The sequence below is a fragment of the Oncorhynchus gorbuscha genome, unplaced genomic scaffold (assembly GCF_021184085.1).
Source record: "Oncorhynchus gorbuscha isolate QuinsamMale2020 ecotype Even-year unplaced genomic scaffold, OgorEven_v1.0 Un_scaffold_2000, whole genome shotgun sequence".
Taxonomy (NCBI): Eukaryota; Metazoa; Chordata; class Actinopteri; order Salmoniformes; family Salmonidae; genus Oncorhynchus; species Oncorhynchus gorbuscha.
The window spans coordinates 50,616-67,056 of record NW_025746621.1 but is presented as its reverse complement, the minus strand read 5'-3'; the positions used below and the strand labels follow the sequence as shown (position 1 = coordinate 67,056).

The following is a 16,441-nucleotide window of genomic DNA, read 5'->3' as shown; positions in this document are numbered from 1 at the left end:
GAAATACCAAGCCCAGTGTCAACCATCCTGTCAGTAGGTAGGAAACACCAAGCCCAGTGTTTAGTCAGTATGATGTCAACCATCCTGTCAGTCTGTAGGAAACACCAAGCCCAGTGTTTAGTCAGTATGATGTCAACCATCCTGTCAGTCGGTAGGAAACACCAAGCCCAGTGTTTAGTCAGTATGATGTCAACCATCCTGTCAGTCGGTAGGAAACACCAAGCCCAGTGTTTAGTCAGTATGATGTCAACCATCCTGTCAGTCGGTAGGAAACACCAAGCCCAGTGTCAACCATCCTGTCAGTCGGTAGGAAACACCAAGCCCAGTGTCAACCATCCTGTCAGTCAGTAGGAAACACCAAGCCCAGTGTTTAGTCAACCATCCTGTCAGTAGGAAACACCAAGCCCAGTGTTTAGTCAACCATCCTGTCAGTAGGAAACACCAAGCCCAGTGTTAACCATCCTGTCAGTAGGAAACACCAAGCCCAGTGTTAACCATCCTGTCAGTAGGAAACACCAAGCCCAGTGTTAACCATCCTGTCAGTAGGAAACACCAAGCCCAGTGTTAACCATCCTGTCAGTAGGAAACACCAAGCCCAGTGTTTAGTCAACCATCCTGTCAGTCAGTAGGAAACACCAAGCCCAGTGTCAACCATCCTGTCAGTCAGTAGGAAACACCAAGCCCAGTGTCAACCATCCTGTCAGTAGGTAGGAAACACCAAGCCCAGTGTTTAGTCAGTATGATGTCAACCATCCTGTCAGTCAGTAGGAAATACCAAGCCCAGTGTCAACCATCCTGTCAGTAGGTAGGAAACACCAAGCCCAGTGTTTAGTCAGTATGATGTCAACCATCCTGTCAGTCGGTAGGAAACACCAAGCCCAGTGTTTAGTCAGTATGATGTCAACCATCCTGTCAGTCGGTAGGAAACACCAAGCCCAGTGTCGACCATCCTGTCAGTCAGTAGGAAACACCAAGCCCAGTGTCAACCATCCTGTCAGTCAGTAGGAAACACCAAGCCCAGTGTTTAGTCAGTATGATGTCGACCATCCTGTCAGTAGGTAGGAAACACCAAGCCCAGTGTCAACCATCCTGTCAGTCGGTAGGAAACACCAAGCCCAGTGTTTAGTCAGTATGATGTCGACCATCCTGTCAGTAGGAAACACCAAGCCCAGTGTCAACCATCCTGTCAGTCAGTAGGAAACACCAAGCCCAGTGTCAACCATCCTGTCAGTCAGTAGGAAACACCAAGCCCAGTGTTTAGTCAGTATGATGTCGACCATCCTGTCAGTAGGAAACACCAAGCCCAGTGTCAACCATCCTGTCAGTCAGTAGGAAACACCAAGCCCAGTGTTTAGTCAGTATGATGTCGACCATCCTGTCAGTCAGTAGGAAACACCAAGCCCAGTGTCAACCATCCTGTCAGTAGGAAACACCAAGCCCAGTGTCAACCATCCTGTCAGTCAGTAGGAAACACCAAGCCCAGTGTTAACCATCCTGTCAGTAGGAAATACCAAGCCCAGTGTAGAATAACCTCTTGCCGCCGTCTAATCTCACTGCCACGTTCTTCACCATTCCAAAGATGGAACAGTTTACGGCCTTACAGTATAATAAATGATAGATTTGTCCTATTCTACTATACTATTCTACTATAAAGACCATCAACCTATTCCACTATACGGACCATCAACCTATTCCACTATAAAGACCATCAACCTATTCCACTATACGGACCGTCAACCTATTCCACTATACGGACCGTCAACCTATTCCACTATACGGACCGTCAACCTATTCCACTATACGGACCGTCAACCTATTCCACTGTACGGACCGTCAACCTATTCTACTGTACGGACCGTCAACCTATTCTACTGTACGGACCGTCAACCTATTCCACTGTAAAGGGAATATGGCTGTTCCATTTGGGATGCTTCCTGTGATTACTGTGGCTGGGTTTGATGCTGTAAGCTTTTACTAATGGACTTAGGCCCGACTTCCCTTGGGTTGAATTCACTCCAACTCAAAAGCATTGCTTTCTCCTATCATTTCCATTCAGGAAGTGATGGAAAAATTGGTCTTTCATTATTTGAACATTACTCGATTTAAAAGGATCGTTTTTATCACATTGAATCATGGTTGAATGGTGAAAGCTCAGCATGTTATCACGAGGGACTGAAGGAAGGCTGTGTCATGTAGTTCCTTCCATGCCGGAAGCCTCTTGCTTCTTTCCATCCCGGAAGCCTCTTGCTTCTTTCCATGCCGGAAGCCTCTTGCTTCTTTCCATGCCGGAAGCCTCTTGCTTCTTTCCATCCCGGAAGCCTCTTGCTTCCTTCCATCCCGGAAGCCTCTTGCTTCCTTCCATCCCGGAAGCCTCTTGCTTCCTTCCATCCCGGAAGCCTCTTGCTTCTTTCCATGCCGGAAGCCTCTTGCTTCTTTCCATCCCGGAAGCCTCTTAGTTCCTTCCATCCCGGAAGCCTCTTGCTTCTTTCCATCCCGGAAGCCTCTTGCTTCTTTCCATCCCGGAAGCCTCTTAGTTCCTTCCATCCCGGAAGCCTCTTGCTTCTTTCCATCCCGGAAGCCTCTTGCTTCCTTCCATCCCGGAAGCCTCTTGCTTCCTTCCATTCATTACTCTTCTGAAAAACAGAAAGGGCCGTTATCTATAAAGTCCACTACTTTTGACCCGGGCGCATAGTGTTCTGGTCAACAGTAGAGGACTATATCACTCAACCTTTAGAAACAACAAGGCTGGTCAACTCTGACTCGTGTTTTCTCACCGGAGAAGAGAAATGTTCAGAGTGAAAATTCTCCCTGTAATGTGGACATGAGTTTACTCTCTGTCCACGTGAAACGTCATCGTCATGCCCAGTCTCAGGAGACTGATCCTCAGTTTAAAGTGGAGACTGGACTGACTAGGACTGTGTCTTTAAAGGGCACCCTATTTCTAATACAGTCACTTGACTTTGGTCCAGAGCCCTATGGGCCAATATGTAGTGGATAAGACTCCATTTTAGATGTGCCCAGGGGGAATCCATTCCACAGCTGCAGTCTCTAACGTCCTCTTTCATGCCACATTTACATAGACCTACAAAAACACCACACACAAACACATTGGTAGACACTATTGTTTCTGTGGTTTGCAGTAGACCCATCTTTGCATTCCAGTTCTAGGGGGTAGGTGATGCTCGCTTACACTTCCTGTTTCATTGTGTAGAGTTCTGTGTATGTACAGACAGCATGTTAACTCCAGTCGTGAGGTGACTTGGTGACAGAACGTTAAGCCCCAGTGGTGAGGTGACTTGGTGACAGAACGTTAAGCCCCAGTGTTGACGTGAGGTGACTTGATGACAGAACGTTAAGCCCCAGTGTTGTGACTTGGTGACAGAACGTTAAGCCCCAGTGGTGAGGTGACTTGGTGACAGAATGTTAAGCCCCAGTGTTGTGACTTGGTGACAGAACGTTAAGCCCCAGTGGTGAGGTGACTTGATGACAGAACGTTAAGCCCCAGTGTTGAGGTGAGGTGACTTGGTGACAGAACGTTAAGCCCCAGTGGTGAGGTGACTTGGTGACAGAACGTTAAGCTCCAGTGTTGAGGTGAGGTGACTTGATGACAGAACGTTAAGCCCCAGTGTTGAGGTGAGGTGACTTGGTGACAGAACGTTAAGCCCCAGTGGTGAGGTGACTTGGTGACAGAACGTTAAGCTCCAGTGTTGAGGTGACTTGGTGACAGAACGTTAAGCTCCAGTGTTGAGGTGAGGTGACTTGGTGACAGAACGTTAAGCCCCAGTGTTGAGGTGAGGTGACTTGGTGACAGAACGTTAAGCCCCAGTGTTGAGGTGAGGTGACTTGGTGACAGAACGTTAAGCTCCAGTCGTGAGGTGACTTGGTGACAGAACGTTAAGCCCCAGTGGTGAGGTGACTTGGCGACAGAACGTTAAGCCCCAGTGGTGAGGTGACTTGGCGAAGGGGCTTTCCAACCCACAGGCAGGTGTTTCCTTATGTGATGTCTTCTGTTTCCACAGATCAAGACAGAGACCATGAGCCTTCAGGGGACAGCACTCTTCTCTTATGGAGTCATGGGTGAGTGTGGATATAATGGCTGTAGGAGTGGCTGGCTTACTGAGAATGAGATGTTTCTGATTTACCTGAGACCAAGTAACAGCTCTGAATTTAGCCTAATAATGGATTTAGTTTGAATTAAGAGTAGCTACTGCCTTGGCAGGATCTAATGGGGATCCATAATAAACCCCAGGAAGAGTAGCTGCTGCCTTGGCAGGAACTAATGGGGATCCATAATAAACCCCAGGAAGAGTAGCTGCTGCCTTGGCAGGATCTAATGAGGATCCATAATAAACCCCAGGAAAAGCTGCTGCCTTGCAGCTAATGGGGATCCATAATAAACACCAGGAGTGTAGCTGCTGCCTTGCAGCTAATGGGGATCCATAATAAATCCCAGGAAGAGTAGCTGCTGCCTCGCATCTAATGGGGATCCATAATAAATACACAAGTCTTGTTTGGCAACCAATCTTTCCAATTTAGCTGTTAGGTTTCGCTACACCGACTGGGTTTTGTTCATCCCACGACAGCACTCACGCAGGCGACAGCACTCACGCAGGCGACAGCACTCACGCAGGCGACAGCACTCACGCAGGCGACAGCACTCACGCAGGCTACAACGCTCTTTTGAAATGCAAAACCATACCGTTAGCTTCCAGTAGGCTAACTTCTACTAGGCTAACTTTCCTTGCTAGCTTATTTTTTTGTAATGATGATAATAATAATAAAAAATAAAAGATTTAACCTTTTTTAAATTTAAGTAGGCAAGTCAGTTAAGAATAAATTGTTATTTATAATGACGGTCAAACCCGGACGACACTGGGCCGATTGTGCGCCACCCTATGGGTGACTATTACCATGTTGTGTTGTAGGCTATATGTCCCCCCTGACTATTACCATGTTGTGTTGTAGGCTATATGTCCCCCCCTGACTATTACCATGTTGTAGGCTATATGTCCCCCCTGACTATTACCATGTTGTGTTGTAGGCTATATGTCCCCCCCTGACTATTACCATGTTGTGTTGTAGGCTATATGTCCCCCCCTGACTATTACCATGTTGTGTTGTAGGCTATATGTCCCCCCTGACTATTACCGTGTTGTGTTGTAGGCTATATGTCCCCCCTGACTATTACCATGTTGTGTTGTAGGCTATATGTCCCCCCCTGACTATTACCATGTTGTAGGCTATATGTCCCCCCTGACTATTACCATGTTGTGTTGTAGGCTATATGTCCCCCCCTGACTATTACCATGTTGTGTTGTAGGCTATATGTCCCCCCCTGACTATTACCATGTTGTGTTGTAGGCTATATGTCCCCCCTGACTATTACCATGTTGTGTTGTAGGCTATATGTCCCCCCCTGACTATTACCATGTTGTGTTGTAGGCTATATGTCCCCCCTGACTATTACCGTGTTGTGTTGTAGGCTATATGTCCCCCCTGACTATTACCATGTTGTGTTGTAGGCTATATGTCCCCCCCCCTGACTATTACCGTGTTGTGTTGTAGGCTATATGTCCCCCCTGACTATTACCATGTTGTGTTGTAGGCTATATGTCCCCCCTGACTATTACCGTGTTGTGTTGTAGGCTATATGTCCCCCTGACTATTACCGTGTTGTGTTGTAGGCTATATGTCCCCCCTGACTATTACCGTGTTGTGTTGTAGGCTATATGTCCCCCCTGACTATTACCATGTTGTGTTGTAGGCTATATGTCCCCCTGACTATTACCGTGTTGTAGGCTATATGTCCCCCCTTTGACTATTACCGTGTTGTAGGCTATATGTCCCCCCCTGACTATTACCATGTTGTGTTGTAGGCTATATGTCCCCCCCCTGACTATTACCATGTTGTGTTGTAGGCTAGGCTATATGTCCCTCCCTGACTATTACCATGTTGTGTTGTAGGCTATATGTCCCCCCCTGACTATTACCATGTTGTGTTGTAGGCTAGGCTATATGTCCCCCTGACTATTACCATGTTGTGTTGTAGGCTATATGTCCCCCCCTGACTATTACCGTGTTGTGTTGTAGGCTATATGTCCCCCCTGACTATTACCGTGTTGTAGGCTATATGTCCCCCCTGACTATTACCGTGTTGTAGGCTATATGTCCCCCTGACTATTACCATGTTGTGTTGTAGGCTATATGTCCCCCCCTGACTATTACCATGTTGTGTTGTAGGCTATATGTCCCCCCCTGACTATTACCATGTTGTGTTGTAGGCTATATGTCCCCCTGACTATTACCGTGTTGTAGGCTATATGTCCCCCCCTGACTATTACCATGTTGTGTTGTAGGCTAGGCTATATGTCCCCCCCCTGACTATTACCATGTTGTGTTGTAGGCTATATGTCCCCCCCTGACTATTACCATGTTGTGTTGTAGGCTAGGCTATATGTCCCCCCTGACTATTACCGTGTTGTAGGCTATATGTCCCCCCTGACTATTACCATGTTGTGTTGTAGGCTATATGTCCCCCCTGACTATTACCATGTTGTGTTGTAGGCTATATGTCCCCCCTGACTATTACCGTGTTGTGTTGTAGGCTATATGTCCCCCTGACTATTACCATGTTGTGTTGTAGGCTAGGCTATATGTCCACCCCCTGACTATTACCATGTTGTGTTGTAGGCTATATGTCCCCCCTGACTATTACCATGTTGTGTTGTAGGCTATATGTCCCCCCCTGACTATTACCGTGTTGTGTTGTAGGCTATATGTCCCCCCTGACTATTACCATGTTGTGTTGTAGGCTAGGCTATATGTCCACCCCTGACTATTACCATGTTGTGTTGTAGGCTATATGTCCCCCCCTGACTATTACCATGTTGTGTTGTAGGCTATATGTCCCCCCTGACTATTACCATGTTGTGTTGTAGGCTATATGTCCCCCCTGACTATTACCATGTTGTGTTGTAGGCTATATGTCCCCCCTGACTATTACCATGTTGTGTTGTAGGCTATATGTCCCCCTGACTATTACCATGTTGTGTTGTAGGCTAGGCTATATGTCCCCCTGACTATTACCGTGTTGTAGGCTATATGTCCCCCCCTGACTATTACCATGTTGTGTTGTAGGCTAGGCTATATGTCCCCCTGACTATTACCATGTTGTGTTGTAGGCTATATGTCCCCCCTGACTATTACCATGTTGTGTTGTAGGCTAGGCTATATGTCCCCCCCTGACTATTACCATGTTGTGTTGTAGGCTATATGTCCCCCCTGACTATTACCATGTTGTGTTGTAGGCAATATGTCCCCCCCTGACTATTACCATGTTGTGTTGTAGGCTATATGTCCCCCCCTGACTATTACCATGTTGTGTTGTAGGCTATATGTCCACCCCCTGACTATTACCGTGTTGTAGGCAATATGTCCACCCCCTGACTATTACCATGTTGTGTTGTAGGCTATATGTCCCCCCCGACTATTACCATGTTGTGTTGTAGGCTATATGTCCCCCCCTCACTATTACCATGCTGTGTTGTAGGCTATATGTCCACCCCCTGACTATTACCATGTTGTAGGCTATATGTCCCCCCTGACTATTACCATGTTGTGTTGTAGGCTATATGTCCCCCCCTGACTATTACCATGTTGTGTTGTAGGCTATATGTCCCCCCCTGACTATTACCATGCTGTGTTGTAGGCTATATGTCCCCCCTGACTATTACCGTGTAGTGTTGTAGGCTATATGTCCCCCCTGACTATTACCATGTTGTAGGCTATATGTCCCCCTGACTATTACCATGTTGTGTTGTAGGCTATATGCCCCCCTGACTATTACCATGTTGTGTTGTAGGCTATATGTCCCCCCTGACTATTACCATGTTGTGTTGTAGGCTATATGTCCCCCTGACTATTACCATGTTGTAGGCTATATGTCCCCCCCCCTCCTGACTATTACCGTGTTGTGTTGTAGGCTATATGTCCCCCCCTGACTATTACCATGTTGTGTTGTAGGCTATATGTCCCCCTCCTGACTATTACCGTGTTGTAGGCTATATGTCCCCCTCCTGACTATTACCGTGTTGTAGGCTATATGTCCCCCCCCTGACTATTACCGTGTTGTGTTGTAGGCTATATGTCCCCCCCTGACTATTACCGTGTTGTAGGCTATATGTCCCCCCTGACTATTACCATGTTGTGTTGTAGGCTATATGTCCCCCCCTGACTATTACCATGTTGTGTTGTAGGCTATATGTCCCCCCCTGACTATTACCATGTTGTGTTGTAGGCTATATGTCCCCTGACTGTTACCATGTTGTGTTGTAGGCTATATGTCCCCCTGACTATTACCATGTTGTGTTGTAGGCTATATGTCCCCCCTGACTATTACCATGTTGTGTTGTAGGCTATATGTCCCCCCCTGACTATTACCATGTTGTGTTGTAGGCTATATGTCCACCCCCTGACTATTACCGTGTTGTAGGCAATATGTCCACCCCTGACTATTACCATGTTGTGTTGTAGGCTATATGTCCCCCCCCCTGACTATTACCATGTTGTGTTGTAGGCTATATGTCCCCCCCCCTCACTATTACCATGCTGTGTTTCAGATACCGGCAGCAGGTGGGGTGACGTGGGTCTGGGCCGGGGGTGTTGTGGAGCCCTGCCTCACCAGAGACCCTCAGTGGAGTCCTGTTGCCTGGAGAACCTGTGGGATGTCCTGCCCTCCGAGGTTCTACCCCTCCACTACTACCCGAGCCCAGTCAGAGACACGGGACTGGGTCCCGCCAGCATCACCTCCATCCCGGGCGCCATCACCGGCCTGCTACAGGACCTGAGCCTGGGTGAGACGTCAGCCGCCGTAGCCTCCTCACCCTCCACCGCTCCACCCTCCAAACGCCAGTGCCGCTCCGTCTCCTGCTCAGAGGACCTGGGAGGCCGGTCGTCGGCCTGGAGGCCCCAGGGGTCTGGGGTGTGGACGGCTGTGGCGAAGAGGCGATCCCACAGCGGAGGAAGTGTCCAGAGAGGATTTGCAACAGGAGGAGGGACACGCTCTCAGCAGCTTGGGTTCCCTGCCATGCAGCGTAGCTTCAGCTTCAGCCTGCCAGCTCGCTCCAACACCCTCTCACTGGATCTCACTGGCTTCACCCCCTGCCCTTCCTACTTCAGCGGCTTAGCCCCTCCCTCTTACTCCTCCCGGTCCTCAGAGCCCCCCAGGCCCTTCCTCTACCTCTCTCGTGAACAGATCTGCCTCCCAGAGATGAAGCGCCGTGCTGGGCAGGGGGGGCTGGCCCGGAGTCGCTCTCAGCCCTGCGTCCTCAGCGACAAGAAGACGGCGATGAAGCGGAGGAGACCAGCCGACTCACACAAACAGAGGCCTTCTCTGGACCTGACCAAGATGACACAGGTGAGAAGGGGACGGATATATAATGGGTTTACCGGTGTTGTTATTCAGGAGGATCTGGTCTGCTAGCTAGCTTAAATCTTTCCTGCACTGACTGTTGGGTAAAGCAAACCAATTTAAAAGGTCAAGTTGTGTGTTTCTTCAATCGCTATTATTGAACAAGTCCAATAGTGTCACGTTGAGCCAGGGAAATATTGCATCTCCATGGAAACCAACTGCAGAGTATCTGCCAATGCTGCTCATGGGGACTGACTATGTCTGTTCAGTATCCTGCATGCTGTGTAGTTCTCTCTACCCCAGTCCAGTCACGGTTTGCTTTAGTTTCTTTTACCTTTGTGACCAAATAAATATTCATAACAAAAACATATTAAAAAATATATATATTTTTTATCCACAGAAACTTCGGAATTTCCAAAGCCTCAGCTGCCCTGGGATCACTGGGGACAACAGCTATCAATCAACCCAGGGCCCGCCCCCTCTGAGGACTACTGACCAATGTGAGACTGACTTTACCTCTGCAGGCGATCAGGGATTGGACGAGCCAACCGCCAGAGTTGTCACAGGTGTCTCTGGGGAGGAGGATCCAGCCATCTCCATCGAGGAGCTGGATTGGCTGAGCTCCCCGGTCTGCGACGACGTGGCAGAAGGGGCAGCCACGGGCACCAGGAAGGATGTGTATCAGCTGGGAGGAGATCTGGACATCGATCAGATCGAGAGGAACTGAACCCGGGTCGTTTTCATTAGGCACCAAACGGAACAAAACGGACTGAAACGAGGAGAGAGAACCTGGATATGTCCAATGAGAAATGCTGCAAAATGTTAATGCATTTTTTTTTTCTCATGTTCCCGAATGAACATGACCCTGAACTATTCTTACCACCCTCAGGAGAATGGGACTGAATGACCCTGAACTATTCTTACCACCCTCAGGAGAATGGGACTGAATGACCCTGAACTATACTTACCACCCTCAGGGGAATGGGACTGAATGACCCTGAACTATTCTTACCACCCTCAGGGGAATGGGACTGAACTATTCTTACCACCCTCAGGGGAATGGGACTGAACTATTCTTACCACCCTCAGGGGAATGGGACTGAATGACCCTGAACTATGCTTACCACCCTCAGGGGAATGGGACTGAACTATTCTTACCACCCTCAGGGGAATGGGACTGAATGAACATGACCCTGAACTATTCTTACCACCCTCAGGGGAATGGGACTGAACTATTCTTACCAGCCTCAGGAGAATGGGACTGAATGAACATGACCCTGAACTATTCTTACCACCCTCAGGAGAATGGGACTGAACTATTCTTACCACCCTCAGGAGAATGGGACTGAATGAACATGACCCTGAACTATTCTTACCACCCTCAGGGGAATGGGACTGAACTATTCTTACCACCCTCAGGAGAATGGGACTGAATGAACATGACCCTGAACTATTCTTACCACCCTCAGGAGAATGGGACTAAATGACCCTGAACTATTCTTACCACCCTCAGGAGAATGGGACTGAATGACCCTGAACTATACTTACCACCCTCAGGAGAATGGGACTGAATGACCCTGAACTATTCTTACAGTAGGGAATGTGACTGTGAAAGGAAAGACCAGGTAAACCCTGCTGACAGTCTTAAAGGACAAAGACAAGTAGAGTACAGTAGTCCATGGAAGAGACCAGGCTCCTGACTAAACCCTGTAGACTACAGTAGTCCATGTGAAGAGACCAGACTCCTGCTCTGACTAAACCCTGTAGACTACAGTAGTCCATGTGAAGAGACCAGACTCCTGCTCTGACTAAACCCTGTAGACTACAGTAGTCCATGTGAAGAGACCAGACTCCTGCTCTGACTAAACCCTGTAGACTACAGTAGTCCATGTGAAGAGACCAGGCTCCTGACTAAACCCTGTAGACTACAGTAGTCCATGGAAGAGACCAGGTTCCTGACTAAACCCTGTAGACTACAGTAGTCCATGTGAAGAGACCAGGCTCCTGCTCTGACTAAACCCTGTAGACTACAGTAGTCGATGTGAAGAGACCAGGCTCCTGCTCTGACTAAACCCTGTAGACTACAGTAGTCCATGTGAAGAGACCAGGCTCCTGCTCTGACTAAACCCTGTAGACTACAGTAGTCCATGTGAAGAGACCAGGCTCCTGCTCTGACTAAACCCTGTAGACTACAGTAGTCGATGTGAAGAGACCAGGCTCCTGCTCTGACTAAACCCTGTAGACTACAGTAGTCCATGTGAAGAGACCAGGCTCCTGCTCTGACTAAACCCTGTAGACTACAGTAGTCGATGTGAAGAGACCAGGCTCCTGCTCTGACTAAACCCTGGGAGTGAAAGGTGGAGGAGGGTCTCTTTGTCATCTGTCTGGGCGATCGGAATTTCTCTCTTAGCCTGAATGCCTTATCTACAACGATGTACTGGTTTGTATTGTGATGTACTGGGTATGAACAGAATAAACAGCTGGTTTGTATAACGATGTACTGGGTATGAACAGAATAAACAGCTGGTTTGTATAACGATGTACTGGGTATGAACAGAACACAACTGGTTTGTACTGGGTTTGAACAGAACACAACTGGTTTGTACTGGGTATGAACAGAACACAGCTGGTTTGTATAACGATGTACTGGGTATGAACAGAATACAGCTGGTTTGTACTGGGTATGAACAGAATACAGCTGGTTTGTACAGAATACAGCTGGTTTGTACTGGGTTTGAACAGAACACAACTGGTTTGTACTGGGTATGAACAGAATAACACAGCTGGTTTGTATAACGATTTACTGGGTATGAACAGAATACAGCTGGTTTGTACTGGGTATGAACAGAATACAGCTGGTTTGTACAGAACACAGCTGGTTTGTACTGGGTATGAACAGAACACAACTGGTTTGTACTGGGCATGAACAGAATAACACAGCTGGTTTGTACAGAACACAGCTGGTTTGTACTGGGTATGAACAGAATAAACAGCTGGTTTGTACTGGGTATGAACAGAATAACACAGCTGGTTTGTACAGAACACAGCTGGTTTGTACTGGGTATGAACAGAATAAACAGCTGGTTTGTACTGGGTATGAACAGAATACAGCTGGTTTGTACAGAATACAGCTGGTTTGTACTGGGTATGAACAGAATACAGCTGGTTTGTACTGGGCATGAACAGAATAACACAGCTGGTTTGTACAGAACACAGCTGGTTTGTACTGGGTATGAACAGAATAAACAGCTGGTTTGTACTGGGTATGAACAGAATAACACAGCTGGTTTGTACAGAACACAGCTGGTTTGTACTGGGTATGAACAGAATAAACAGCTGGTTTGTACTGGGTATGAACAGAATAACACAGCTGGTTTGTACTGGGTATGAACAGAATAAACAGAATAAACAGCTGGTTTGTACTGGGTATGAACAGAACACAACTGGTTTGTACTGGGTATGAACAGAACACAACTGGTTTGTACTGGGTATGAACAGAATAACACAGCTGGTTTGTATAACGATGTACTGGGTATGAACAGAATACAGCTGGTTTGTACTGGGTATGAACAGAATACAGCTGGTTTGTACAGAATACAGCTGGTTTGTACTGGGTATGAACAGAATACAGCTGGTTTGTACAGAATACAGCTGGTTTGTACTGGGTATGAACAGAATAACACAGCTGGTTTGTACAGAACACAGCTGGTTTGTACTGGGTATGAACAGAACACAACTGGTTTGTACTGGGTATGAACAGAATAACACAGCTGGTTTGTATAACGATGTACTGGGTATGAACAGAATAACACAGCTGGTTTGTACAGAACACAGCTGGTTTGTACTGGGCATGAACAGAATAACACAACTGGTTTGTACTGGGTATGAACAGAATAAACAGCTGGTTTGTACTGGGTATGAACAGAATAACACAGCTGGTTTGTACTGGGTATGAACAGAATAAACAGCTGGTTTATACTGGGTATGAACAGAATAAACAGCTGGTTTGTACTGGGTATGAACAGAACACACCGCTGGTTTGTACTGGGTATGAACAGAACACAGCTGGTTTGTACTGGGTATGAACAGAACACAGCTGGTTTATACTGGGTATGAACAGAACACAGCTGGTTTGTACTGGGTATGAACAGAACACAGCTGGTTTGTACTGGGTATGAACAGAACACAGCTGGTTTGTACTGGGTATGAACAGAACACAGCTGGTTTGTACTGGGTATGAACAGAACACAGCTGGTTTGTACTGGGTATGAACAGAACACAGCTGGTTTGTACTGGGTATGAACAGAACACAGCTGGTTTGTACTGGGTATGAACAGAACACAGCTGGTTTGTACTGGGTATGAACAGAACACAGCTGGTTTGTACTGGGTATGAACAGAATAAACAGCTGGTTTGTACTGGGTATGAACAGAATAACACAGCTGGTTTGTACAGAACACAGCTGGTTTGTACTGGGTATGAACAGAATAAACAGCTGGTTTGTACTGGGTATGAACAGAATACAGCTGGTTTGTACAGAATACAGCTGGTTTGTACTGGGTATGAACAGAATACAGCTGGTTTGTACTGGGCATGAACAGAATAACACAGCTGGTTTGTACAGAACACAGCTGGTTTGTACTGGGTATGAACAGAATAAACAGCTGGTTTGTACTGGGTATGAACAGAATAACACAGCTGGTTTGTACAGAACACAGCTGGTTTGTACTGGGTATGAACAGAATAAACAGCTGGTTTGTACTGGGTATGAACAGAATAACACAGCTGGTTTGTACTGGGTATGAACAGAATAAACAGAATAAACAGCTGGTTTGTACTGGGTATGAACAGAACACAACTGGTTTGTACTGGGTATGAACAGAACACAACTGGTTTGTACTGGGTATGAACAGAATAACACAGCTGGTTTGTATAACGATGTACTGGGTATGAACAGAATACAGCTGGTTTGTACAGAATACAGCTGGTTTGTACTGGGTATGAACAGAATACAGCTGGTTTGTACAGAATACAGCTGGTTTGTACTGGGTATGAACAGAACACAACTGGTTTGTACTGGGTATGAACAGAACACAACTGGTTTGTACTGGGTATGAACAGAATAACACAGCTGGTTTGTATAACGATGTACTGGGCATGAACAGAATAACACAACTGGTTTGTACTGGGTATGAACAGAATAAACAGCTGGTTTGTACTGGGTATGAACAGAATAACACAGCTGGTTTGTACTGGGTATGAACAGAATAAACAGCTGGTTTATACTGGGTATGAACAGAATAAACAGCTGGTTTGTACTGGGTATGAACAGAACACACCGCTGGTTTGTACTGGGTATGAACAGAACACAGCTGGTTTGTACTGGGTATGAACAGAACACAGCTGGTTTATACTGGGTATGAACAGAACACAGCTGGTTTGTACTGGGTATGAACAGAACACACTGGCTGGTTTGTACTGGGTATGAACAGAACACAGCTGGTTTGTACTGGGTATGAACAGAACACACGGGCTGGTTTGTACTGGGTATGAACAGAACACAGCTGGTTTGTACTGGGTATGAACAGAACACAGCTGGTTTGTACTGGGTATGAACAGAACACAGCTGGTTTGTATAACGATGTACTGGGTATGAACAGAACACAGCTGGTTTGTACTGGGTATGAACAGAAAACAGCTGGTTTGTACTGGGTATGAACAGAACACAGCTGGTTTGTACTGGGTATGAACAGAACACAGCTGGTTTGTACTGGGTATGAACAGAATAAACAGCTGGTTTATACTGGGTATGAACAGAAAAAACAGCTGGTTTGTACTGGGTATGAACAGAACACACCGCTGGTTTGTACTGGGTATGAACAGAACACAGCTGGTTTGTACTGGGTATGAACAGAACACAGCTGGTTTATACTGGGTATGAACAGAACACAGCTGGTTTGTACTGGGTATGAACAGAACACAGCTGGTTTGTACTGGGTATGAACAGAACACAGCTGGTTTGTACTGGGTATGAACAGAACACAGCTGGTTTGTACTGGGTATGAACAGAACACAGCTGGTTTGTACTGGGTATGAACAGAACACAGCTGGTTTGTACTGGGTATGAACAGAACACAGCTGGTTTGTACTGGGTATGAACAGAACACAGCTGGTTTGTACTGGGTATGAACAGAACACAGCTGGTTTGTACTGGGTATGAACAGAAACACAGCTGGTTTGTACTGGGTATGAACAGAACACAGCTGGTTTGTACTGGGTATGAACAGAACACAGCTGGTTTGTACTGGGTATGAACAGAACACAGCTGGTTTGTACTGGGTATGAACAGAACACAGCTGGTTTGTACTGGGTATGAACAGAACACAGCTGGTTTGTACTGGGTATGAACAGAACACAGCTGGTTTGTACTGGGTATGAACAGAACACAGCTGGTTTGTACTGGGTATGAACAGAACACAGCTGGTTTGTACTGGGTATGAACAGAACACAGCTGGTTTGTACTGGGTATGAACAGAATAAACAGCTGGTTTGTACTGGGTATGAACAGAATACAGCTGGTTTGTACAGAATACAGCTGGTTTGTACTGGGCATGAACAGAATAACACAGCTGGTTTGTACAGAACACAGCTGGTTTGTACTGGGTATGAACAGAATAAACAGCTGGTTTGTACTGGGTATGAACAGAATAACACAGCTGGTTTGTACAGAACACAGCTGGTTTGTACTGGGTATGAACAGAATAAACAGCTGGTTTGTACTGGGTATGAACAGAATAAACAGAATAAACAGCTGGTTTGTACTGGGTATGAACAGAACACAACTGGTTTGTACTGGGTATGAACAGAACACAACTGGTTTGTACTGGGTATGAACAGAATAACACAGCTGGTTTGTATAACGATGTACTGGGTATGAACAGAATACAGCTGGTTTGTACAGAATACAGCTGGTTTGTACTGGGTATGAACAGAATACAGCTGGTTTGTACAGAATACAGCTGGTTTGTACTG

General features: G+C 46.7%; 1 protein-coding gene across 2 annotated transcripts in view; it reads left to right on the top strand.

Moving 5' to 3' along the window:
* LOC124024797 (protein FAM53B-like) overlaps positions 1-10,968 on the top strand; it is a 31,727-nt gene extending 20,759 nt beyond the window's left edge. For both annotated transcript variants that reach the window (XM_046338549.1, XM_046338551.1), the window contains exons 3-5: positions 4,020-4,077; positions 8,619-9,415; positions 9,810-10,968. In XM_046338549.1, the coding sequence (XP_046194505.1) occupies positions 4,020-4,077; positions 8,619-9,415; positions 9,810-10,136 (1,182 nt within the window). In that variant the 3' untranslated portion in view covers positions 10,137-10,968. The remainder of the gene's footprint in view (positions 1-4,019; positions 4,078-8,618; positions 9,416-9,809) is intronic.
* The last annotated feature ends 5,473 nt before the right edge of the window (positions 10,969-16,441 follow it).